At 45.3% G+C, this 26,300-nt stretch overlaps 1 protein-coding gene across 1 annotated transcript in view; it reads right to left on the bottom strand.

The window, feature by feature from the left end:
• Positions 1–26,300, bottom strand: part of LOC122817666 (UV excision repair protein RAD23 homolog B-like) — a 660,004-nt gene that overhangs the window by 226,771 nt on the left and 406,933 nt on the right. Inside the window, exon 4 of the mRNA XM_044090733.1 lies at positions 23,196–23,650. Within this exon, the coding sequence (XP_043946668.1) occupies positions 23,196–23,650 (455 nt within the window). The remainder of the gene's footprint in view (positions 1–23,195; positions 23,651–26,300) is intronic.

The raw sequence follows: 26,300 nt of genomic DNA, 5'->3' as shown, positions 1-26,300 counted from the left end.
TGATCACCAGACAGGACATCACCACATCCTCTAGATCCTAGAGGACAGGGGACGGAGGGATGGAGAGTGATGATTAGTGACGTAGGATAACACAGATGCCAAATTATGTTAAGTACATAACTCTTTATCTGATGTTATCCATGTCACTATAGCTCACTCTTGGGTCAGAGTCCCCAGCTAACCTAAATACTGCGCAGCCTCATGGAAGGACATGCCAAAGAACTGTGGAGCCGAAGGAAGTCCTGTTCCGGAAAACAATGTCAAGTTTGTAGTGACTAACAAAAGTGGGAGATGGACCAGGTGGCTGCCGCACAAATGTCATCAATGGAAGGGCGGGCAAGGAAGGCAGCAAATATAGCCATTGACCTAGTGGAACAAGCTCTAATTGGCCCTGATAAAGAGAAACCTTTGGACGAATAAGCACAGAAAATGCACATTGAAATCCAAGGAGAGATGGTCACTTTGGATACCGCCTCATCCTTCCTGTTGAGAAAACTCCACTAACAGCTTGTCAGACTTGCAGAAGTTTTGTCCCAAGTAGAAACGCAGTTGTCTATGCACATCTAGTGTATGCAAGAGATATTCCCTTGTTAGCAGAATTTGGGAAGTCTGGCAAATGGATTGACTGGTTCAAATTTGCTTCAGTGGCAATCTGAGGCATAAATGATGGGTTAGTTCAAAGGGCCACCCTATCTTTATGAAAAACCAAGAAAGGTGGTTTGATAGAAAGAGCTTGCAACTCCAAAACCCTTTTAGCAGAGGTTAGTCCATGACAAGAATTTTATATCACATGTGGTAGCATGCTCAAATGGACTGTGTGAGAGACTGCAGCAAAAAGAAAAGATCCCAAGGGGGAAGAAAAGGATCCTTGATAGGAGGTCTGAGCAGAAAACCCCCTTTTAAAAAGCTTTACACAAGCGAGAAGAGAAAGCAAGTTCCTCGCAAACATGGAAGTTGGGAATAGCTGCCAACTGCATTTAGATAGTTGAAAAGGTAGTTCCATCCTGAAAAAGCAAAGACAAGAGCAGCAAGATATCTTAAATGGAAGCTGAAACGGATTCAAGATTGTGCTGTTTATCCCAAATAGAAAACAGTTTCCACTTACTGGCGTAAATCTTTCTAGTGAAAGCCTTCCGAGAGGCCAGGATAATGTGCTTAACCAGAGAAGGCAGCCTAGGCTGATTCAGGATTACTGGAGGTGGACAAACCATGCCGTCATACGAACCGTCTTGTAGGATGAGAAATTAGATCCGGAATGGGATCTAGTACCCCGGGGGGGGGGGGTACTTCAAGTGAAATAGAAGGGGAACCACACCTGCCGAGGCCAAAAGGGGGCAATGAGGATCAAGGTAGTCTTGAGGTGACAAGTTATCTGTAGTACTCTGGGAATGAAAGGCAAAGGAGGATAGGCATAAAGGAGACCTGGGGGCTAATCGTGGACCAGAGCATCCCTAGGGGACATCCCATTTACAGAATTGGGGTGAAATGCCGGCTGCATTTGTGGTTGAGAGAGGATGCAAAGAGATCGCAGCTCTGCTGATGGCAGTGAAGGAAGATCTCTCACCAAAGGATTCAACCACCACCCGTGAGGACTCAGAATAGTGTTTCCAGCAGCAGGGTGGATTTCACAGGAATATGCTTTGTAATGAGAAAGCATTCCAAGGATATTTCCCATTCCCACACTCTCATGGCCTTGCAACAAAGCAGATATGAACATGTACCCCCCTTGCTTGCTGATGTACCGCATGACAGCCATGTCAGTGTGAACTGGAATGGTACCCGGGAGGCAGTCCTGGAAGGTTTGCAACGTAAGGAGAACTGGCCTCATCTCCAGGACGTGGATATGCAGTTTGGTCTCTGCTTCAGACCATGTGCCTTGGATCATCTTTCCCTAAAAATGCCCCACACCCACCCCAGCAGGGAAGCGCCCATGATCACAGAGGTGCTGGAGGGGGGGGGGGGGGTGGTCTGCCTGCTAGGAGGTCAGGAGATTGGATCCAAAGGAGATGACACCTGCACACTGCAGTGAGGCAGATCGGAGTAGTCATAGGATGAACCAGGGAGGACCACTGAACCGCTGGTGTCCACTGCAGAACCCTCATGCAGAACCTGGTTAACAGCATGAGATAGATCTCCATCGCCATGGACCCTAAGGCCCTGAGAACAAGGTGGGCCTGGGGGTGAAAGACTGAAGACGCTGAATATGTGATCTGATGGTGTACCTGGCGGAGCAGGAGTGCTGCAACCTCAGACACAGCACAGTGTCCAAATGAATCTAGACAAATTCCAGAATTCGGAATGGAATAAAGTTGGATTTGGGGAGATTCACCATAATGTCAAATTGGTCGAATAGCTGGAGTAGGTACTGAGAAGGCAGTGACCAGGCAATGCTTCATGGGAGCTGTGAGGAGCCAATAGTCTAGGTATGGGAACACCTGGAATCCCTGCAGTCTCAGGTGAGCTGCAAACATTGCCATGCACTTGGTGGACACCCAGAGGGCTGTGGTGAGACCAAATGGCAGGCTCATGAACTGGTAGTGATTGGCCCCTACTCGAAAGCACTGATTTCATCTGGAATGCCTATTTTATATAATATGCATCCTGGAGATCTACGGAGCACATCCAATTATCCTTGAGCAACTGAGGCACGATAGACTGAACAGTGACAATCAGGAACTTGGACATCTTGACAAAAAGATTGCCGAAGTCCAGGATCGGACGCAGGTCTCCCATCTTTGTTGGCACCAAAAAGAAGCGAAAGTAAGTTCAGATTCTCATTGTCCTAGGGGGGACCTTTTGGATGGCTCTCTTTCGAAGAAACTTGAGCACTACTCCCTGAGCTAGCGCCCTCTGATGGGATGGTGCATCGGGAAGGCATCGCCTGACTGGAGGAAGAGACTGGGAAAAGGGTACAGAATAACCCCTGGAAATGATGTTTAGCACACAACAATCTTTTGTAATAATTGCCCAGGCCAAAGTGTGCAGAAAAAAGTACAGTTTTGTACCTACCATAAATGTAGATGTTAGAGTGTTCACACTGCTGCAGTCATCACACTTGGGTTATCCTGCCGCCAGGCGGTCCCCACAGTCGGCCAGAGTTCCAAAGTCTTGGTCCAGTGTCGGTTGCTGTCACTTCTTCCTTGACGTCAGTGCGCCAGGGGTATACAAGAGGCATCCGACGCCATTTCTTCAGTTTCTTACCCCAGATGTCAGGTGCCCCCAAGTAGATAGGTAATGCATATTGCTAATAAAACATATAAAAGGAATAAAAGGAATACCTTCAGTTACAAGCAAATACACCACAAAGGTTGTACAGGATAGAAAGGTATAGAAAAGTTCAGCAAGGTCAGAGAGGATGAAGGGAAAGTAACCTGGACTGCAGCAGTGTGAACACCAACATCTACACTTATGGTAGGTACAAAACTGTACTATGTTCATCATGTTACACTGCTGCAGTCATCACACTTGGGTTGAATCCCAAAGCTAAGGATGGGCGGTGGAACTAAACAGGGTTTAGAGAAGCTAGTAGGGTCCTGCAGAACTGCAGTGGCAAAGCCAGCTCTGGTGTTAGAGTATAGAGGTAAGTGATAGTGCTTGGTGAAGGTGTGCACTGAACTCCAAGTTGCAGCCTCCAAAATATCCTTGGTTGGTACCCCTCTGAGGAAGGCTGTTGATGTTGCTGTAGCCCTGGTGGAATGGGGCCTAATGTTACCAGGTACAGGTTTCCCATGGTGTGTGTAGCAGAAACGGATACAATGTCCTATCCATTTTTAAATGGTCTGTTTTGAGATAGCCTTTCCTTGTGATCCTGCAGCATAGCATACAAAGAGATGGTCAGATTTTCTGAAAGCCTTAGTTTTATCCAAGTAGTAACGTAATTGCCTGTGAATGTCCAAAGAGTGTAGGAGCCTTTCCCATTTGTTCTGGGGGTTTGGATAAAAGGTGGGCAAATGAATGGTTTGGTTTAGGGCCACACTGGATACCACCTTTGGCATAAAGGAAGGGTTAGTTCGTAAAGCGACTCTGTCTTGATGAAAAATGATGAAAGGCTCCACTGCCATTAGGGCCTGTAGCTCTGAGACTCTTCGTGCTGAAGTTATTGCTAGCAGCAGGGCAGTTTTCCATGATAGAAACTGTAAATCAGCTGTAAAAGCTGGTTCAAAGGGCGGTAGTGTAAGTCTTTCCAAAACAAAGTTGAGATCCCAAGTTGTGTTGGTGCTCTCCGGGGCGGTCTTATGTTCTTAGTCCCTCTGAGGACCTGTCTTAGTAATGGATGTGAAAATATAGGAGGATCCGTGTTGTATTGAGCTGAAATCGCGAAGGCGTGGATCTTAATAGATCCAAAGGAAAGTCCTTTGTGCAACATCTAAGTTGAACATTGTAGAATCTGAGGAATATTTGGGACAAGGGGATTTTGGCCTTTAGCCTGGTTCCAGGCGCATAATCTTTTCCATTTGTCTGAATAGGCTTTCCTGGTGCTGGGCCTCCTGGCCTCCAGAATGACATCCATAACAGCTTTAGAGAGAAGTGTGGACTGGTTGTTTAGGTAATTTGCCATGCAGCCAGATTTAAAGTCTTGAGCTGGCTGTGTAGAATCTGATTGTTTTGATGAGTGAGCAGGTGAGGAATTTGAGGTAAAGTCCATGGTGGGCCTTGAGCCATGTTCCTTAGTATTGGACACCAGTGTTGGCGTGGCCAGTCTGGAGCAATGAGTATCATTTGTGGCCCCTTTAATCTGGCTTTCAGCAGCACCTTTGCCAGAAGAAGCAGTGGGGGAAAGGCATACACTGTTAATGTTTTCCAACTGAATGAGAGGGCGTCCACTTTCCAAGCTAGTGTGTGGTATTGTCCTTGTGCAACATTTCTGTGGTTGGTAGTTTTGGGGGGAGGCAAACAGATGTCTGGGCTCCCCCATTTTTGAGTTATCATTGCGAAAACTTGTAGATCTAGTTTCCACTCGTGAGGATCTATGATGTTTCTGCTTAGATAGTCTGCCAACGTGTTTTCCTTTCCTGGCAGGAATTGTGCTTGTAGTTGAACTTGGTAGGTCAGTGCTGTGTTCCACAAGGTCATTGCTTGCCTGCATAGGGGGTAGGAATGTGTGCCCCCTTGTTTGTTTATGTACCACATCACTGTGGTGCTGTCCGTCTTTATTAGGAGTTGTCCTGGATGTAGGAGATCCTTGAAAGCTATTATGGCATTTTGTACAGCTAGCATCTCTTTTTGATTGATATGTAGATGCCTTTGATCTGCAGACCATTTGCCCTGAATGCATTGTCCTGCTGTGTGTGCTCCCCAGGCATAATCTGATGCATCTGTTATAGTTTGCCTGGCTGTGGGTAAGGTAAAAGGCTGACCCTTGTTGAGGTGACATGCCTGAGCTCACCGTAGAAACTCATGGTGAAGGCAGGGAATGAGTGGTATTATTGTTTCCAAGCTGTGGCTGTGTTGAGTCCATACGCTTTTCAGGTACCATTGTAATTTCCTCATATGCAGTTTTGCATATGGTATTAGTAGTATGCAAGATGCTATGAATCCCAAGGCCTGCAGAATTTTTCTTGCAGGGAGTTGGGTCTTTGTTGCTATCATTTTGAAGTATTGGGTCAGTTGTCTTTGCTTGTCTGGCGTGAGATAAGCCATCTGGGCCGTTGTATTTAAGCTGGCACCCAGGAATATTATGTCTTGTGAGGGCACTAGTTTTGACTTCTTTTCGTTTACTGTGTACCCTAGGCAACTTAATAGGTTTTTGACAAACGCCAGGTGCTTTAAAAGGATGTCCTTGCTTTCTGCTTGAATAAGGCAGTCGTCCAGGTATGGATATATTTGAATTCCTCTGTCTGCAGTATGCAATTACTGGTGCCAGGCATTTTGTGAAGACCCTGGGTGCAGTAGATAAGCCAAAGGGCAGTGCAGAGAATTGGTAATGGGTTGTACCTGCTATAAATCGGAGGTATCTTCTGCAATTTTGTCTGATGGGGACATGCAGGTATGCCTCCTTGAGGTCCAACGTTACTAGCCAAGCCTTCTTGCCCAGCATGGGAAGAAGTTGCTGTAGTGTTAGCATCTTGAATTTGGGTCCTTCCAGATATGTGTTTAGAATTGAGAGGTCCAGAATGGGTCTCCAGGTTTTGTCCTTTCAGGGAACTAGAAAGAGTCTTGAGTAAAATCCTTGTCCTTGCTCCTGTGTAGGAACCTGTTGAATGGCTCTCATGTCCATGAGAGCTGAAATTTGTTTTTGAGCCTCTGCCCATTGATTTGGTGGCAGGTTTGGCATTCCTTTTATCCTTGGTAAAGTGTGAAAGTGGAATCTGTATCCTTGAGATACAATATTTAGGACCCATTTGTCTTTTGTGATGATGTGCCAGTTGTCTGAAAAAAGTGCTAGTTTTCCTCCCAAGGGAGCTGCCAAGAGGGATTTGCTTGGCAGTCTGTGGGGTAAGTCATTGTGTTTGTCTTCTGATAGTTTGAGACCTGTCTTCTCCTCCTTTCTGGGTTGTGGCACCCCATTGTCAAGGCTTGTGAGAGCCTTGTGACTGACCTCTGCCGCTTGGACGTCTATTTGCCCCTCTGTGGTCTGTCAGAAGCTGGAAAGGACCAGTTTTTGGTTGGCCAATTTCTGCTGAAACGAGGGGGTTGAACCTGAAAAAAATCCTTGACCATCTGCATAGATTTTGCCTTATCCTCCATTTTCTTTAAAACCTCTTTCTGCTTTTACACCAAATAAAACATCCTGCTGTAAAGGTGCATCCAATAACTTTGCTTTTACATGATCAGGTAAAGTTTGTTCTTTTAACCAAGCATGCCTACGTATGACAGACCCTGTCACTGCTGCTCTACAAGAAGCTTCCAATGAATCAAATCCACATTGCAAAGTACGTTTTCCCACTTGTTCAGCTGCATGCAACAAATCTTGCATTTCCTTGTAATCAGGCTGCTCTGAATGTGTGATCATTTTTTGTTTTAATTGAGACATCAAATATTGTTGATATTTCAGCATGTGAAACTGGCAATTTAAGGCCCTCATAGCTAGAGTAGCCGAGGTATACACTTTCTTTCCCCATCTGTCTAGTGCTCTAGAAACCCTTCCAGAGGGTACAGGATTTTTAGCAATAGAGGCCTTAACCCCTTTGGGACCCTGGGAAATGGTTTCTGGGTCAGCAACAGGGCTTTTATATAGGAATTTGTGCAAGTCAGGGACTCTGTAGTATCTGTCTGGTTTGGCTGGTGCAGGAGGTAGTGAATCTGGGTTAAGGCTAGATTCTGAATAGACATCATCCACAATGTCCAACATGGGTGGAATAGCAAGTGGTCTGTGCTGGGGTAGTAAAAGGAACTCTCGGAGCCTTTTCTTAGAATCAGAGTAATCCTGGCCTTCCCAGTGGAAATGTTCCCTCATGGTATGTAAAGTTTCCCCAAAAGAGTAGTCTTCTGGGGGAGATGCTGAAGGAATAGACTCTTCAGCATCAGAGTCTTCATAAGGGGGAAAAGAGTATTCCTGTTCCTCAGAAGAATCTGAGGAAATTGAAACCTGGTCAGAGGAAGCATAGTCCTCCTCCTGTCTAGGCCTTTTATCAAGAGGGGGATGGGAACCCCTGATTAGGGTAATTAAGTCTTCAGCCATCTTAAGCATCTGTTTCTTAGGCATGGGGCCTTGTACTAGAGACTGCTGTACAGTCTTCTTTGCTTTTAAAGGAGTTTTCAGCTGTGCATAGGATTTAATAGTGAGTGTAGTCGGTCTGAAGACACCTTCTGCAACTGAAGGCGTTTCAACTGCACCGGAATCTTTCAGCCATGGAGTCGGAAGGGCCTAAAGATAAAGGTTGTGGAGGCCTAGCAATCTCCGCTTGGGAATCAGATGCCGCCTGGGGTTCTAAATCAGCGGTCATCAGGGGCTGCGTAGGCGCCTCACTGAAAACCGGAGAACCGGCGACTGGCCTAGCAGAGACCTCGGAGTCTGGTTTGGGTCTCGGCTGCCTGTCCTTATCTTTGTGTTTTTTATGCATTCGGGTCAGTTGCTCCGACGGCATGGTATAATTAAATTTCCTACCAAAATAATGTTGGGCGAAATCAAACAGACGTTTAATAGTTCGTTTGTTAAACCTAGCACAAAAACAACCTGTGACATCATGGTCTGGGCCTAGGCAAGGAATACAATAAGAATGAAAGTCCTTATGAGGTATTTGCTTCCCACAAGAAATGCAATTAACTTTTTCTGATATCGGACTGAGGCAAGAAAAGGTTCCCCAATGGGGTACTTAGCTTTATTGAATACTTCGGTCTGAAAATCGATTTGAAAAACTCAGGAGTCAGCCGACCGGCTCTTGTGAACTGCTTCCGGCATCACGCGGCAAGAAAGACTGAAGAAAATGGCATCGGATGCCTCTTGTATAGCCCTGGCGCACTGACGTCAGGGAAGAAGCGACAGCAACCGACGCCGGACCAAGACTTTGGAACTCTGGCCAACTGCAGGACCGCCTGACGGCAGGATAACCCAAGTGTGATGACTGCAGCAGTGTAATACGAACATCTACCCCAAACTGCCTCCAGGGCAGAACAGTTGGGCAGCACTTCAGGAGCGCTGTTGGGGCTTCTCAGAGAAGGGTTCCTTGGAGACCTGATTTTGCGAACCTCATCTGCCCCCTATGGTGGCATACGCTGACGAACCCACTCTCCCAGACCTCAGGAGGGCAGCTCATCTTGAGCATCCTGGAAGGCAGACTGCAACTTGTGAAACCACATTTTCCTGGCCCCTCTCTGCATCTTGGAAAAGGAGTGTCGAGAGGTGGAAAAAGTAAAGTTGTGTACACTTACCATAAATGTAGATGTTCGAGTGTATTCACTGTTGCAGTCCGGGTTACCCACCCGCCATCCCCCATTCTATACCTTTTCTGTCCTTCACTATACTCAAAAGCCTTTGTGGTGTATTTGCTTTTAGTCAAAGGTAAAGTTTTTCTAAAAGTGCACTTTTAGAAAAACTTTACCTTTGACTAAAAGCAAATACACCACAAAGGCTTTTGAGTATAGTGAAGGACAGAAAAGGTATAGAATGGGGGATGGCGGGTGGGTAACCCGGACTGCAACAGTGAATACACTCGAACATCTACATTTATGGTAAGTGTACACAACTTTACTTTTTCCACCTCTCGACACTCCTTTTCTAAGATGCAGAGAGGGGCCAGGAAAATGTTCTTAGTGTTTCACTGTTGCAGTCATTACATTTAGGTAGAATCCCAAAGCTATGGATGGGAGGATGGAACTAAACAGCATTAAGAGCGGCTATAAGGCACTGCAGGACTCCAGTGGCAAAGCCTGCCCTGATTTAGAGAAGAGGTAAATGATGATGCTTTGTGAAAGTATGAACACAGCTCCAAGTAGCAGCTTCTAGAATGTCTTTGGTTGGCACCAATCTGAGAAAAGCTGCCGAATTAGAGGCAGCCCTGGTGGAATGTGATCTGATCTCCTTGGGCACAGGTTTACCATGGTGCAAATAGAAATGAATGCAGTGGCTTATCCATTTAGAAATGGTCTGCTTTGATATAGCCTTCCCCTCTGATCCTGCAGCAAATGCTACCAGTAGTTGCTCAGACTTAGCGATTTGGTCCTGTTTAAGTAGAATCTTAGTTGTCTGTGTACATCCCATGAATGCAGAATCCGCTCCCCCTTATTCTGCGGATTTGGGTAAAATGTTGGCAGGTGAATGGTCTGGTTTAGAGCCACAATGGATACCACCCTTAGGCATAAAAGGATTTAGTCCTGAGGGCCACCCTATCTGGGTAAAATATAATGAAAGGCTCCACTACCATGAGAGCCTGTAGTTCTGAAACTTCTTGCTGAAGTGACTGCCAAAAGAAAAGCCGTTTTCCAAGATAGAAATTGTATATCCGCAGTAGCTGTTGGCTCAAAAGGAGGCAGGGTGAGGTTTTCCAGCACAAAATTGAGGTCCCATGCAGGAGTTGGTGCTCTCCTGGGAGGCCTTAAATTTTTGGCCCCTCTAAGATGCTGCTTAAGTAGTGGATGAGAAAAGAGGGGAGGGCTCTGTGTTGTAATGAGCCAAGATGGCAGAGGCATGGATTTTTATTGAAGAAAAAAAATAGGCCCTTAACTGAGTATTGTAAAATCTGAGGAATATTGGGCTTTGCTGTGTCTATTCCTTGTGCTTGGTTCCAAGCACAGAATCTATTCCATTTACCAGCATAAGATTTCCTAGTACTAGGCCTTCTGGCTTCCAAAATGACAACCATCACAGATTTACTCAGGAGGTGTGGTTTGAGTAATTAGTGGATTAGCCATGCTGCAAGATTCAGAGTTTGGAGCTGATTGTGCAGAATTTGATAGTTCTGCTGAGACAGTAGATGAGGTATTTGAGCCAAGTACCATGGAGGAAGGTGTGACATATACATTAGAAGTGGGTACCAGTGCTGGCGAGGCCAGTCCGGAGCAATTAGGATATTTTTTGTTTTTTCCTGTCTGACTTAGTAAGACCTTGGAGAGTAGAGGCAGAGGGGGAAAGACAGTCGGATAGGTTTTTCCAGCTGAAGGACATAGTATCCACTTTCCATGCTTTTTGTGATGAGTTCTTGTGCAGAATTTGTCCAACTGATAATTTTGGTGGGAGGCAAATAGATCTATGTCTGGGCTCCCCCATTTCTGTGTTAACATGCTGAAGATTTGTGAATCCAGTTTCCATTCGTGCGGGTCTATAAAATTTCTGCTTAGGCAGTCTGCCAGAGTATTTTGCTTTCCTGGCAGAAATTGAGCTTGAAGATGTATTTGCTAAGTCAAGGCTGTGTTCCACAAGGCCATGGCTAGTCTGCAAAAGGGGTAGGAATGTGTACCACATAACTGTGGTGTTGTCCGTCTTTATCAGTAGTTGTCCTGGATGAAGTAAGTCTTTGAAGGCTGTCAGAGCATTCTGAACAGCTAGCATTTCTTTCTGGTTGATATGCAGATGCATTTGGTTTGGGCTCCATTTGCCCTGAATGCATCTCCCTGCCAGGTGGGCCCCAAGCGTAGTCTAATGCGTATGTAGTTAGGGTTTGGGTGGCAGGGGGTAGAGTGAATGACATGTCTCTGCCCACCAAAGAAACTCCAGTTGTAGGCAGGGAATGGGAGGAATCACTGTTTCCAGGCTGTGACCATGTTGACTCCATAAACTTTTTAGGTACCATTAAAGTTACCTCATATGCAGTCTCGCATATGGAATTACTAGAATGCAGGATGCCATAAACCCCAAATCCTGCAGAATTTGTCTTGCAGATAACTGGGTTTTTGTTGCCATTTGTTGCCATTTGTTTGAAGTATGTTGTCAGTTGCCTTTGCTTGTCTGGAGTGAGGTAAGCCATCTGGGCAGTTGTATTCAAGCTTGCACCCAGGAATAATTATTTGAGGGAACTAGTTGTGATTTATTTTCGTTTATGGTGTACCCTAGGCATGCTAGAAGCCTTTTTACAAATGCCAGATGTTGAAGAACAGTGTCCTTGTCCTCTGCTTGAATGAGACAATCGTCCAGATAAGGATACATTTGAATGTTTCTTTGTCTGCAGAATGCAATTACTGGTGCCAGGCACTTTGTTAAAGACCCTGGGCGCAGTAGACAAGCCAAAGGGCAGTGCAGAGAATTGGTAATGCAAAACAACTGCTTTGAAGCGGAGGTATCTTCTGCATGATTCCCTTATTGGGATTATGCAGGTATGCCTCTTAATTCTAGAGTTACTAACCAAGCATTCTTGCCTAGCATAGGCAGTAGCTTAAAGTCAGCATTTTGAATTTTGGAATGTCCAAGAACGTGTTCAGAATCGTTAAGTCCAGTATTGGACACCATGAATCGTCTTTTCTGGGTACCAGGAAAAGTCGAATAAAAACCTTGTCCTTTACTCGTACCAGCTGAATAGTCCCCATATCCATGAGGGACATTACTTGTTTCTCTGCCTCTGCCCACTGGTTTGGTGGCAGATCCGGCCATCCGTTTGGAATTGGCAAAGTATGGAAATTAAATCTGTACCCCTGGGATATTATGTTTAATACCCACTTGTCCTGGGTAATTAACTGCCAATTTTGAGCATGAAGAGCTAGTTTTCCACCCAAGGGGGCTGTCAAAAGATAAGTGCTTGGAGATGGTACTGGAAAGTCATCGAGACTGCTTACTGTAGGGTTGTGCTTTGTTTCCTTCAGATTTGGAGGTGGAGGCACCCCATTGCTTTGACCTGTAAGAACCCTGTGATTGATAGCTGGAGCCTTTTGAGCACCTGGGTTTGCCCTGAGTGGCTCTGTTGGACACAGGAAAGGACCAATTTTTAGTAGGCCATGCCTACTGAACCTGGGTGGCTGCACTTGCAAGAAATCTTTTACAGTTTGCATAGATTTAGCTTTGTCTTCCATTTTCTTTAAAACCTCTTCTGACTTATCACCAGAGTACCATGCTGCAAAGGGGCATCCAACAATGTAGCTTTAACATGATCAGGCAGATTTTGCTCCTTGAGCCAGGCATGCCTTCTAATCACAGATCCTGTAACAGCGGCCCTACAAGAGGCCTCCAAGGAATCAAAACCACACTGCAAAGTATGCTTTCCAACCTGTTCTGCTGAATGCAATAAATCCTGTAACTTTATTTTCCACACAATCAGAAATCAACATCATTTTCTGTTTCAGTAAGCCCATAACATGCTGTTGATATTTAAGCATATGCAACTGGCAGTTTAAAGCCCTGATTGCCAAGGTTGCAGACGTATAAACCTTCTTACCCCATCTATCCAGCGCCCTGGAATCTCTAACAGAAGGGGTAGGATTTTTGGCTGTAGAAGCCTTAACACCCTTGGGACCCTGAGAAATAGTTACAGGATCAGCAGCAGGATTTTTGAAAAGAAATTTGTGGGAGTCAGGAACCCTGTAATATCTGTCTGGCTTACTAGGAGCCGGAGGCAGGGAATCAGGAGCCATGCTTGATTCAGAGAACACATCAACAATGTCTAGTACTGGAGGTATTGCCAAAGGCCTATGCTCAGGAAGAAGGAAATCCCTAAGCCTCTTTGATTCAGAGAAGTCCCGTCTCTCCCAGTGAAAATGTTCCCTTAAAGTGTGCAAAGTCTCTCCAAAAGAGTAATCCTCAGGAGGAGATGCAGATGGGATGGATTCCTCTGCATCAGAATCCTCATACGGTGGAATGGAAAATTCCTGATCAGAAGAGGAATCTGAAGAAATGGAAACCTGATCTGAAGATTCATAATCAGTGCCTTGCCTAGGCCTCTTAGTAGGGGAGGGTTGGGAACCCCTGATCAAGGTAATTAAATTCTCAGCCATTTTGATCATCTGTTTTTAGGCATAGGGGCCTGAGCACGTGGCTCATGCATCGGGTTTTTAGACATAGAAGTTGTTTTTGACCTTGCTTTTATTGCTGACGTCGGTTGAATATAAAAATGTTGAGGCCTGAAAACACCCTCAGAAGCCAGTGCCTGCTCAGCGGCTCCAGACCCATCCAAGGGAGAGACATCCGCGGGTTCAATACTCTGAGAATCTCGCGGCATACTCCGAACGGGTCTCGGCAGAGGCCTGCGATTCAAAAGTAGCAGATATCAGGGGCTGCGAAAGCGCCTCACTGAGTACTGGCAAACCGGTGATTGGCTTAGAAGTTTTGTCGGTTTTGGACCTCGACTGGCTGCCTGTCTTTCTCCTTGCGTTTTTGGTGAACTCCGGTAGTCGGATTGCTAACAGACATTTCAGGATAGTTAAATCTTGAACCAAAATATTTGGAGGCAAAAATATACAGACGATTAATAGTGCGTTGGTTAAATCTAGCACAAAACCGACAGCAAGGCACGTTGTGATCAGGGCCTAGGCAAGGAATAGAGTACAAATGAAAATACTTGAGGTATTTGCTTCCCACAAGTAATGCAATTATTAACTTTTACTGACATCGGTAAGGAGCAAGAAAAAGTTTCCCCAACGAGGTACTTGGCTTTAATTTGAAGACTTTGGTTCTGAAACTCTAATACGAAAATTTCAGGAGTCGGCCGACCGGCACTTGCAAACTGCTTCTGCTTCGGGCACTGCGCAGCAAGAAAGACTAAATAAAATGGTGTTGGCTGCATGTTTTATACCCCTGGCGACCTGACGTCATGGAAGAGGAGACAGCAACCGACGCAGGACCCAAGACTTTGTTCTTCAGGCCGACTGAGGGCAACCTGCCAGCAGATTACCCGAATGTAATGACTGCAACAGTGAAACACGAAGAACATCCTGATTCCCACAGCCGACAGTGTCTTGCCTTCCTGCTCACTGCAGGCGAGAGTCGCCTTGACCGAAAGGCCAAACAGGGTGGAACCATCGAAAGAGGTGCTCGTGAAAGACTCCTTAAAGGACTCTGTAAATCCGCAAAGGCACAGCCAGGCATGATGCTGAATGGTGATGCCTGTACTGGCCACTCGAGAGGTTCCTTCCGTCATGGTGGCAATCAGCCTCATCGATGAATTAGGCAGGGAAGAGAGGCACACCTTATTTAGTTCCCCGGCAAGTAGTACCTCAGAAAGTGACGTGGTAAAGCTCCTTGACCAGGTCCCTTCGAAGTCGGGTGAAATGTGCCAGGTAGTTAAGCGACCACAGACCAAATGTAGCTGAGGTGAAAACCTGATTTCCATGCCTGTTGATCGCCTGGGACTCTCAGTTGGAAGGATGGACAGATGTGCTCTGTTCCACCAACTCTTTCTTGGTGGCGGCAGCTACCATGATCACATCGACTGGCATGCCTTTCGACCAGAACTGCTTGTAAGAAAGGGGACTGGGAAATTTGTCCACACGTTTGAGAACTGGCTCTACTGTATCTGGCTCATGCCATGCCCTGCTGGCAATGAGGTCTACAAGTTCAACTGCGGGGGGGCAGGAGGTAGCCCCATCCCAAAAGCCTTAAGAAAGGCTGACTCCTCGGACGGGGGGGGGGGACCAACCATCCTTATGTTTCAGTATTTCCAAGATGTCCCCAAAGGAGACATCCTTGGGTGGAAATCTAGGGGACCCATCCCCCCTCCTACAGGTCCATATCCTCAGTGAATGACTCGGCAGGGGAGCCCAGGTGTTTCCTCTTACACAATCTCTTCCGGGAACCTCCTCCAGGGGTGGCTTGGGGATGGATTCGGAAGACAGGGGGACCCCCAAGTGGGGCGGCTCCCACCTGAAGGCTAGTTCAGGAGGGCTGACCTGGGACAGGATGAGTAGAGTCTGCTCGGAGGGGCTAGGATGGTCCCTGGAAGACCAGAGAGGAAGCAGTCCTCTCTACAACCCAGAATGCGGAAGGACTGGATGGATGCCCCATCTGCACTTCTGGCGGGAAGGTCGGCCCTGGGAGAAGGACCAGAGCAGGCCAGAACCTCCAGGCCTCCGGACAGTACCATCTGTCGATGGCCGAAGCACCAAGGGGAAGGGACTGATCCAAAGAGAGATGTCTGGAACCCCCACCTAAGGACTCTGGGGGGACTGCTTGGACCTGAGACTCCGCCTGCCCAGGGGAAGGCAGAGCAGAAGTAGTCATGGACTCAGACTAGGCAGGGACACAAAGGTCTCCAGGAACCCCCACCTCCCTCCCTGTGCGATCTAGGGCCAGAAAGTCCTAAATCAACCTGGTCAGACGAGGAGAACTCCAGCAGGGGGTAGGAGATGGCCCCCTAGCCAGATTGGCAGGGGAAGAGAGAAGCCCCAACTCAATCTGAGCCTTGAGAAAGGACCTCATCATCCTGTCCATATTGGAAGGGAGTAGACTGCTGGAGGACCTAGAGGAGGCAGCTGACCTAGCCAGGGATGGGTGCCTACATCCTGTGGACCTCCCCTCTAAAGAACGAGACCGGTGCTTGGAGGCAGAAAGAGCTTGAGGGGGAATCCCCGATAACAAATAGTGGGTTTCAACACTGATCCCAGATCCGACCGCCTCGGATTCAATGACAAGGTAGGATCCAAGCGTTTGGTCCCACATGCCACGAATCCGAGGGAGCCAGATCCGTGGCCAGCTTGGATGCGACCAGATCCTAAGGACTCGAACCAGAAACCTCGGATCCAGGAGTGGACTCCCGTGATCTCAGATCCAATGGCCTGGGACAAGAAGGCTCAGATCCCTGAAGATCACTCATCGCAGGATCTGAGGGCATCGAATCCGACTAAGTGGAGGCTGGGGTCAGATATAAGGCACTAGGATCCAATAGCCTTGTCTTTTTGAAGAGGAGAACCCCAGAGGAACAGGCCCTTCCTTTTGTGCTCTGAAGGTTCAGACTTGGCAGGGGACTGAGCCAAGGGACCCCCCTTGAGCTAAACCTTTCAGAAGTTTGTTTCGGCACTCAACCAAAGCACTGGGGCTGAATGTAGCACAAATGTCATATTCAACAACTTCCAGGTGGCCGGCACCCAAACAATAAAAGCACTCCTCATGGGAATTGGACACAGGCATCTTCTGACCACATGAGGAGCACCTGTTAAAACCAACAGGCTTCTCGGACATGCTGGAAGCAAACCAAGCCAAAAGAACAGGCAAAGGGAATCCAAAAAACAAGCTGAGGTCAGAGCCAGACAGACAAGATGGCTAACCTAACACAGCACAAACTATATGCAGAACACTAAATACGTCAAAAACTACACTTGTCAAAGAAAAAGCGGCACCTAGAAAAAATGGAGCCAAAAACACTAACAATGCAAATATAATGGGAGGGGAGGGACTACCATTCACTATGGATATAGAAAACACTACTCTAACAAGAACTACACTACTAATCCAAAAATTAGAACTACTGTTGGAAAAAAAAGGCATTTGAGCACTAGAATCTCTGCCCCTTGCTAAGTGCTGCAAACGAGATCTGAGGGGTTAGAGGGCAGCAAGGGATCATGGGAGTGGGAGGAGATCAAGCCTAGAAGCTTTCTGTAAAGTGCCAGCTTGGATCTGATGTCAGCTCAAAGACCAAGAGTGAGAAATAGTGACATGGAAAACATGGTAAAATAAAAACAGGTCAACAGTTTCAAGCATCTGGGAGGGACAGTTGAAGAGTCTGGACGCCTGAATAAGGATGGTCAAATCAAGAATAAGAGGGGCTACAGCCAACTGGCACAAAGTGACAGAAGAATGCCAAAAAAGCTGAAACCCAAGGTGTAAAAAAACAGTGGTGCAATCAGTTCTAATGTATGGTACAGATACCAGAGAAGTTAAAACTGAGCAGTTAAAGAAATTAGAGGTGATGAGGATGAAAAGACTGGGCCAGGTGGTAGGATACAGACAGAAAATCACGGCAAATGCCAAACTCAGACTTCAGAAAAAGGCACAGTGAACAAATTATGGTTAATCAGGTGCATGTGCAGAACAGCAGAAGGCAATCTGGTGAAGATATGGGAGAGACGGAAAGTTAAGTGGAAATGACAGTGTCCAGCAAAGAGAAAGATGGACTGCATGAGAGAAGACCAGTGACAGGGATGGGATGGTGGCCTAATGGTTAAGGTGCTCGCCTTACAAACACAAGGTGCAGGGTTTGATCCTCACAAGAGATAATTGGCTAGGCTTAAAATGGCTCACAAGAGCAGTTAGCCTAGTACTAATCTATGGGCTATGTTCTCTAACACTTAAGTGCATCTATCCATTTTAGGGCTAGGCTTATAAATGCCCTTGGGCAGATAAGCCTAGTATGAACCTATGAACAATCATGACCCTCTAAGAAAGTAGCAGAATGGCACTGAATCAAGAAAGATGGGAAATGGTGTCAAGCATGCAACCACATGTAAAAAATGGAAAAAAAAAAAAAAGACGGATGAGGATGATTATGTTGATGTTAAGCAGGGGGCACATGTCATAGCTGGCAATGATAATCAGGCAACCTGGTATGTTATCAGGGTCCATGTAGGAGCTGTTTGTAGATTTTTTTTTTAAGTTTATTTATCCTACTAATTTGCATAATCAGTTCACATACATTAATATAAAACTTAAGAACTTCTTCCAATGATATCCTCCTGTTAACCTTCATGCTCTTCTTCTAAGCTTGACCAACCTTGAAAGGTGAAGCAGCTTCAATACCTTCAAGAATAAGTACAGAAACATCTGAAACTGCTGACTAAATCTCTCAAAAGGCCAGCTAAGTCAAATGAGCCACTACAGCCCTGACGCTGGTCCAGGGGAAGGGTACTGTCTTCCAAGATTACCCCAGTTTGCCAAAAGTTTACTACTGCATTGGTGCCTAGACCAAACAATGAAATGTGCCCTGGAGCTCAGAGTTCCTCCACCAGCACAAGCACTGATGGCTGGGATAACTTAGTACCTAGCAGAGGGGTTTAGAGAACAGAGAAAGTAATGGACTAATGCAAGTTGAACTCCAGTCCCTCCTTACTTCAATAAGGTCCTATTTGGCAGTGACTAGTTACACAAGAGTCGAGTTTACAGTAATGAAAGGGAAGGGGTGTGGCAACTTAGCAAAGCAGTTTTTAGCTTAGCTGGGGTGGAGAAAGTTGCAGCTAGGTGAGGCACTTTGCTCCTTGCTCTGTAATGAGGCAAAAATACAAAAATAATCATGCAGTACCAAGTTAGGAATATGAGTAAATGGGTATTCTGGGGGGGGGGGGGGGGGCATAGGCAGTAAGACTAGATTTACAATTTAGTTCCAATATAAAACAAGCCAACAAAAAAAATAGTCTAAGGGACTAACTGAAGCTGTGACTGCTTTTACTACATAAACTATTTGCTATTAAATATGCTGTTATGCTTACAAGGAATTTGGCTGGAGACTTGTGTTATGTGATGCATACAACTACAGTAAACAAGTGCTACATTCTCCATACTTTCCTTACCTCTGAGCTTACCTTCCTAACCACCGATTGTTCTTCACAGTCTTGCCTTCTTCCTTCTCCCTGGCTCTACCCGCTCTGTTCACCCTGCGGGCTCACTCCACTCCCCTACCCCAAATTCTCACCCACCCCCAGTGCTCCTACAATTATTCTAGCTATGTCCCCTCCCCATCTCACCCAATCCACTCATCTCCTCACTATCCCCTCCCCTCCCATCCTCCAATACCCACCCCTCCCCCATCCCTAATCCTTAAAGCTCTAGATACAGTTACATACTCCTCACTTCTACACTGTCACCAATAATACTATTACATCCTCAACACCTAACCCCCAACTATTCCATTATACCTGAACCCCACCATGTCTCTTCAAACCACTCATCCTTTTCCCTTAGCCTACTACTCAATACCTCTAATACCATGCTACCTCCTATTCCTCTTACAAACTACCCCCTTCTTTCCTATTCCCTCTTCACCCCACCATCACCCCTAACACACAATCATAACTCTGCCAGATCTCATTTCCACACTATATCCTCCTCCCTAGTGCTTCTAATCCCACTTCTCTGCTTTAAGTAAACTCCTATCCTCCTCAATGAAACGTCATATTCTCAAAGCATTACTCTCCCTCCCACCAAACTGTAGGAGCAAATCCAAACCCCTGCTCTCGTTCCCATTTAACTGCCTATGCCTAAGCAGGAGACATTCACCCCAGTCCAGGGCCTAGTACCAGCAGCAATCCATCTATCTCCATTACCACCCATACTACCAACCCTAAATACCTCAAAATCTTGACCATCAATACCCAGAGTCCAAAACAAATTAGCCCACTTCCACGATTGGCTATCCCATACCTAACCTGACATAGCAGCTGTCTCTGAGACATGGCTAAAACCCAACATTTTGACTCAAATACTACCCCGCTGGATTCAAGTACTTATTCAAGACAGTCTAAAAAAGAAGGGTGGAGGAGGAGCCTTACTCTACCCTAGCCTACTCTCCATCACTCCCTACCAAAATCCTATTCCACAGATCAGCACTGAACTAGTCATAGGAAATGTCAAACTAAACCAGAAAAACATTTGTGTTATAGCCCTCTGTATCCCCCCTGGAAACATTAACACACTTGAGGAAATTCTTCTATCGGCCTCATATAATATCAAGCTTGAGACATACATCCTTGGAGATGTGAACATTGACTGGAACAAAATTACTGCCAATAACCCCACCATTTCAATCAATCTATGTAATTTCACTAAACTCACAAATGCTATAACCAGACATAATAAAAATAACCCCCAGGCTCCATACTGGTCTGGAACCTTGTCTCCCACCCAAACAAAATCTCCCACACTGGCACCTTACCAGACTATCAGTGATCACTTACCAGCCTTCATCCATTGAGCAACCCCCCCTCCACTTCTCATCTACACCAACATATCCATACTCTGAATTTCAACAACTTTAACCCTACTTTTTCCAATTCTCTCAAACCGATAAATTGGGATACACTAAAAACTCTACCTCTGGACAGTACTGTCAAATTATTCAACTCAACCTTCTTAGACACTCAACTCCCAAGCCCCTCAAAGAATAAAATGTATAAAAACCAATTCCACCCCTTGGCTTAGTAAAGATACCAAAACACTCATGCGACAAAGGGACAAGACCTGGAAACTACCATCGTAATAGGCACCCTGACACCCTTCTTAAATATAAACTCCGCAACTTAGCCAAAAACGAATCATACAAGACAAAAAAAGCATAAAATATCAAACTCCAGTCTAACCACTCCTCTAACCCCAAACAATTCTGGAAATCCATCAACTCACTTCTCAACCCAGGCACCAAAAACAACCCTTGCCCTGACACTAGTAAATCTGACCCAGAAATAGCTACTCTGTTCAACTCCTTTACTAACGCTATAGCAGAACTCACCAACAAACATTCCCAAACACATCCCCCCCAAATCAAACCCTCTGCCCAACCTTCCACCACAAACTCACCTCCCATATTCCACCTAAAACCGATCCCCACCTTATATATAAAAAAAATTCTAAGCTTAAGCCTTGCTCCAATGCCCCTGACAATATCCCCTCACTCTAAGAATTGCAGCAGACAGCATCGTCATCCCCATTAGCATACTCATCAACCGATCCGCACAAGAATCATATGTCCGCAAACTGTGGCATGCAGCCTTTATCCTACCCCTCCATAAAGGAGACAAAAATAACATCTCCAACTTCCGACCCATAGCGATTCACTCCCCTATTTCAAAAATTCTTGACCAAATGCACCCACCTCCAACTCATGCCATTCATTACACATAACCAACTCCTCAACCCAACACAACATGGGTTCCATCCTGGCCATAGCACAATAAAAGCTCTATCTTTTCTAGACATCGTAAACCATACCCGTGACTCCGGAGAACTTGTATCCACAGTCCTCCTTGACCTCTCCAAAGCTTTCGACAGTCTCCCATACCCACCTTCTTCACCACCTTTCCAATCTTAACCTCTCACAAAACACCATTACCTGGTTCAGCAGCTACCTCTCTGACAGATCTCGGGCAGTAAACTGGAAGACTGGCACCTCAGCCTTCCTTCCCAACCCAACCAGGGTACCACAGGGATCCATTCTTGGCCTTATGCTCTTCAATATCTTCATTAATGATTTCCAAGCAGCTATTCTTAACACTAAGATAGTACAATAAGCAGATGACTCAACTTTTGTTTGCTCTGCGTCAAACCTCACTGACCTCCAAACAAAAATTCAAACTGCCTTAACTACTGTGAACTGGATGCTCCAAAATCACCTCTCTTTGAATGCCAACAAATCAAAGATCCTTCTATTCTCTCCCTCAAAATCTATCCGCCTAGACAAAACCTCTTTAAAGATTACAAGCCTTGCCACGTTCACTATAGAAGTTGTTCCTTTTGCTAAACTTCTTGGAGATGCTATTGACAAACACCTAAAAGTCGATACCCATATTCAGCTAAATATAAAGAAAACCCATCAGAAACTTGGCATGCTGTACAGAAACTCCCACTTCCTCTCCCCCTCAACAAGACAGACCCTCGCCACTACAAGACAGACCCTCACCACTACCTTCTTACTACCTTCACTAATGTATGATGCTCCCCTACTAACCAACCTATCTTCCTCCATCTCTTCTAAACTAGAATCCTGTTACAATAAAATCTCAAAGTTCGCCACCACTTCCAATTACTCCACTCACCACTGTAAACCTGTCAACCAGCTGCAATGGCTAGAACTCTCAAACTACCTTGACTACCTCCAACTCATCACCACTCAAGCTTATTTTCAAACCAACTATATGCCCAGCACTAACAAGCATCTTAACATTATACACCCCAAAGAGAACTCCAAGATCTACCCACCAAAATCGAATCTGTTTATAAACCAAACCGTCCCGCTGGTCAGCTTCTCCTATCCTTTTCCGTCGCCAAAAATGGAATTCTCTCCTTCCATCCCTAAGAATTTCTGAGAACTCTGAACACTTCAAAACCCAGCTGCATTCTTACCTCTCCCAAAAATGGAAATGCAATTGCACTCCACCTACCTAACCTGCTTAATACATAAATACTTTATAACACACAAAGTCTGTTCTTCCTTACACCCTATGTACTGCCTTCATGCTAATGCTACCTCTACCACTCGAGGATTTAAACCTCTGTATTAATTTAACTCATGCTAATATTCATGCATAAAGTACTCATCCATGCTAATGTTACTTCTATATCATTCTCAGATTTAAACCTTTGTATTAATTTAACCCTGTACTACTGTTCTCAACCACTAAACATGTAAATATGCTTTACATCCTTCTCTAAGCTGCTGTTAAACTTTTGTTTAGTTTTTGCTATTTTTTATGTAAAATTTGCTTAGTTTGTTTCTGTTTCCACTATGTATTGTACTTCATATTATGGAGCTTGTACTATAAATTATTGGAGCTTTTCTCCCCGGGCCTCCACTGAAAATGGGCACTTTGAGCCCAGTGGACCTCCACGGTCATCAAACTGGAAATAAATACATAAATGAGCAGACAACTGGAGAATTTACACCAAAGAGAGCACAGATAAAGCATCCAGATCAATAATATTACCTTCTCTCAAAAAAGAACCATTACCCCAGTATATTCCTAAAAAGGGCCTCTCAAACACTAGGCCAATTTAACTGTGTCCAAGTCAGCAAGTACAGTAACAAAGAGCTGTGTAAGATGCAAAAAAAACATGAAAATATCCACTTCCCAAGTCTTACTTGCTTTGTGTGTATAATGTGCACATATACACACACTCACCCACCCACCCTTTGTTTTAGGATACCAGTATCTTTGTTCATGGATTCTTGCTTAATTTAAAATAAGAAAATCAACCCCACCTTTCTGGGTCCTCCTGTGCAGAGATAGTCTCCTCTCTCCTTACTTCTGCCTCACTTGACTCCTCTTTTACTGCTGTGGGTAGCGATACCTCAACAGGTGCCGATTCCAGTGTTGCACTGACTGCTGGCTGGACAGGTGCTGTAGGAGCAACACAGGGAGCCGAGGTTTCAGAAGGTGTGGACGTCAAACTGTCTGAAACTACTGGTGCTGCAGAAGTTACAGTTGATGAAGAATCTGGTAATGGCACAGCTGTGGAAGGAGGTGCAGGATCTTCAGAAACTGTAGGTGTTAATGAAAGTGCAGGTGGTCCAAGTGCTACAGGAGGCGTGGAGACTGCAGAAGCATCAGGGCCTGCTGAAGCTGGGGCAGCAGTACTGTTCGGACCCATATTGGCCAGGGTAGTACTTTGAGATGGTGGTACCACAGCAGCTGTTGCTGGCTGCACAGACTTTGGCTAGAGATAAAAGAACGCAATCATTATATTATGAAAAAAATACATACAATCTGCAGCATACCTATAAAGGATACAAAATGCTCAATATTTTCTGCGGACAGCAAATCACGACAAAAATTAACACTGTTGGGAGCTCAGCCAGCTCTACAGCTTTTCAGAGGAATGCACCTTGCATACACTGCACAAATATGATAAACTACCGAACTGTTTCTCAGTAACATGGTGGGTTTGCAGGTTTTCAGATTTCAAAAGTCTGCTGCTCTCTCTGCCATCTTCAACTAAGAGCTCAGATAGCACTTCACTGTGCAGAACTAAACTTTGTAAAAAATCAAATGCCAATGCTGAAAATTTCAATGCTACAGTAGCTGTATACTACAGATTCATGTATGTACATCAGAAAACAACAATGCAGTGGGTCTTCCATCACACCAACAAAAACCTGACCAACTCAGTATGTCATCTTCAGACAGCAGCAAACATATGAATTACTGAAACAAGCATAATGCAGTTCATAGGTTGGTACTAGGCTATCGGCCCTACGGCCTATGCAAGCCTAGTAAATGAGAATATAACAGGTTCATAATACTAGGCTAACTACCCTTGTAAGCATTTCAAGCCTAGCCCATGTGAGAGTCAAACCCTGCACCTTGTGTCTAAGGTAAACACCTTAACCATTATGCCATCCTCTCACCCCCTTGTGAGATACTACCTGTAGATGCTCCAAAAGTGTCACTCCTGCAGCATAATTCCTTTTACATGGCAGATGTCACCTGTTAATCTGGCTTTTAGAGATATCAATATCCTAAATGTGGGGCTGTACTCCTTTCCTTGACAAGGATGGCGGCTGATGCACAGCTGAAAAGGAATGGAGCTCACAGCATTTTTAGTTCTTTTCTGTCTGGACATCCACCCACAATATTGCACTGTCACATGAACCCAAATAAGTGGCCCCCATCCTCGGTCTGTAATGGTCCTAGGGATAGGGAAGGCAGTCTTTCCCCACAACTAAAGCTTATTGAGGGGAATGCTTAAGACACTTAAGGGGATCATCAGAAAAGGGTTCCTTGCAACACAGTGAGGTTTACTGGTCTTATAGAAAGTACTGAATGCCTTGAATCCTCCCATCACCTGCCAATTCAAGAAACAGGAGGGACTCTAAGGGTGCAAGGTTGGACAGGAAGGCAAGTCTATAATACATCAGTAACCTTTTTTGAATATAGGAAAGTTCTACACTTCTCATAACAGATGTGCAGGACCAGGACCAGCTTTCGCTAATCACAGAACTCAAGGCAGACAGGATTCAGTCAGTTCAGCATTAAACTTTTCCAGGCCACTAAACTCATGCCCTTTGCCCTTTTACTTAAAATCTTATGCATAGATAGACTTCTACCCAAATTTTTGTAACCCCGCAAAGGTTATGCAAACCAGACAAAAAATGTGAAGGAAATGACACTTAAGGAACCTCCCAACCAAACTAAAGAGGCTACGGAAAAGAGTGCAAGTCAGAGGAAGATGGAACTGGGCCTAAATGTCTATTATTCTACTAAGTCCATATGATTTGTACATAATTGGTTAGAGGAATACGGATCAATCCAGTCTTATGCTTATCATGATCAGTTAATACTCAAGATACCTGTAGAGGTACTATCTCGAAGTACAAGTAGAAGTGAGATACCTTGTTCGGTATATATTTCTCTGAGGTACAGGCTAACACAGGAGGACTATGGCTGACCAAGTTCACAGATGACTGCAAACTGGGTGCTATAATCGACTCGCCGACTGACACAAGCATCCTCCAAAGGGGTCTGAAAGAGACAGATAACTGGTGCCAGAGCTGTGGCCTAAAACTAAATGCCAAAAAGTGCATAGTCATCCCCTTTGGAAAAAATAAAGTGTCCACAAATTACCACATAGGTGGTAATCCATTAAGTACGGAAGTAATTAGGGATTTGGGGACCCAAGTAGATAGCAATCTCTCCTTCAACAATCACGTTGCCAAAGTGGTTAGAAAAACCTATATAGCCCACCTTATCACGAAAGGGTTCACATCTAGATAGAGAGGTCATTGTGCCCCTCTATTCATCACTTATCAGACCCATAATTAAATACAATGCCCCATTTGGGATGTACCTTACCCGCCACCTACAGCAACTGGAAAGACCCCAAAAGTACCTCACAGAGAGGATCAAGGGACTCAAACAGATGCCCTACTACTCAGGCTAAAGAAACTCCAGCTCTACTCAGTTGCTTACCGCCTAACTCAGAGGCGATCTGTGCCTGACGTATAAAGCCATGTCCAACCCTGAATTAATGGACATGCTCCACCTCAGAAAATCCAAATCCCTTAGAGCTACTCGCTCCAGGGACCTAAACCTCAGCACAGAAATAAATAGGACATGCTGGAGGGACAGATTCATATCCCAGAAGCTCCCCTCACTCTGGAACAAAATCCCAATCCATGTCAGGCAGAGCCCTTCATTGACCCTCTTCAAGAGAAATCTTGACGAGTGGATGGGAGATAGTAGGTTTACCCCTGGGATCTCTTCTGTGTCCCTACTAGACAGAGGCACAGTAAACTAAACTTAAAAGGGCATTTCTTCTGTGACCTACTATACAAAGGCACAGTCAACTAATCTAAAAGGGTGGCGAA

The sequence above is a fragment of the Protopterus annectens genome, chromosome 13.part0, assembly GCF_019279795.1.
Source record: "Protopterus annectens isolate FY-2018-M chromosome 13.part0, PAN1.0, whole genome shotgun sequence".
NCBI classification, from domain to species: domain Eukaryota; kingdom Metazoa; phylum Chordata; order Ceratodontiformes; family Protopteridae; genus Protopterus; species Protopterus annectens.
This window is presented reverse-complemented; position numbering and strand designations above follow the sequence as displayed.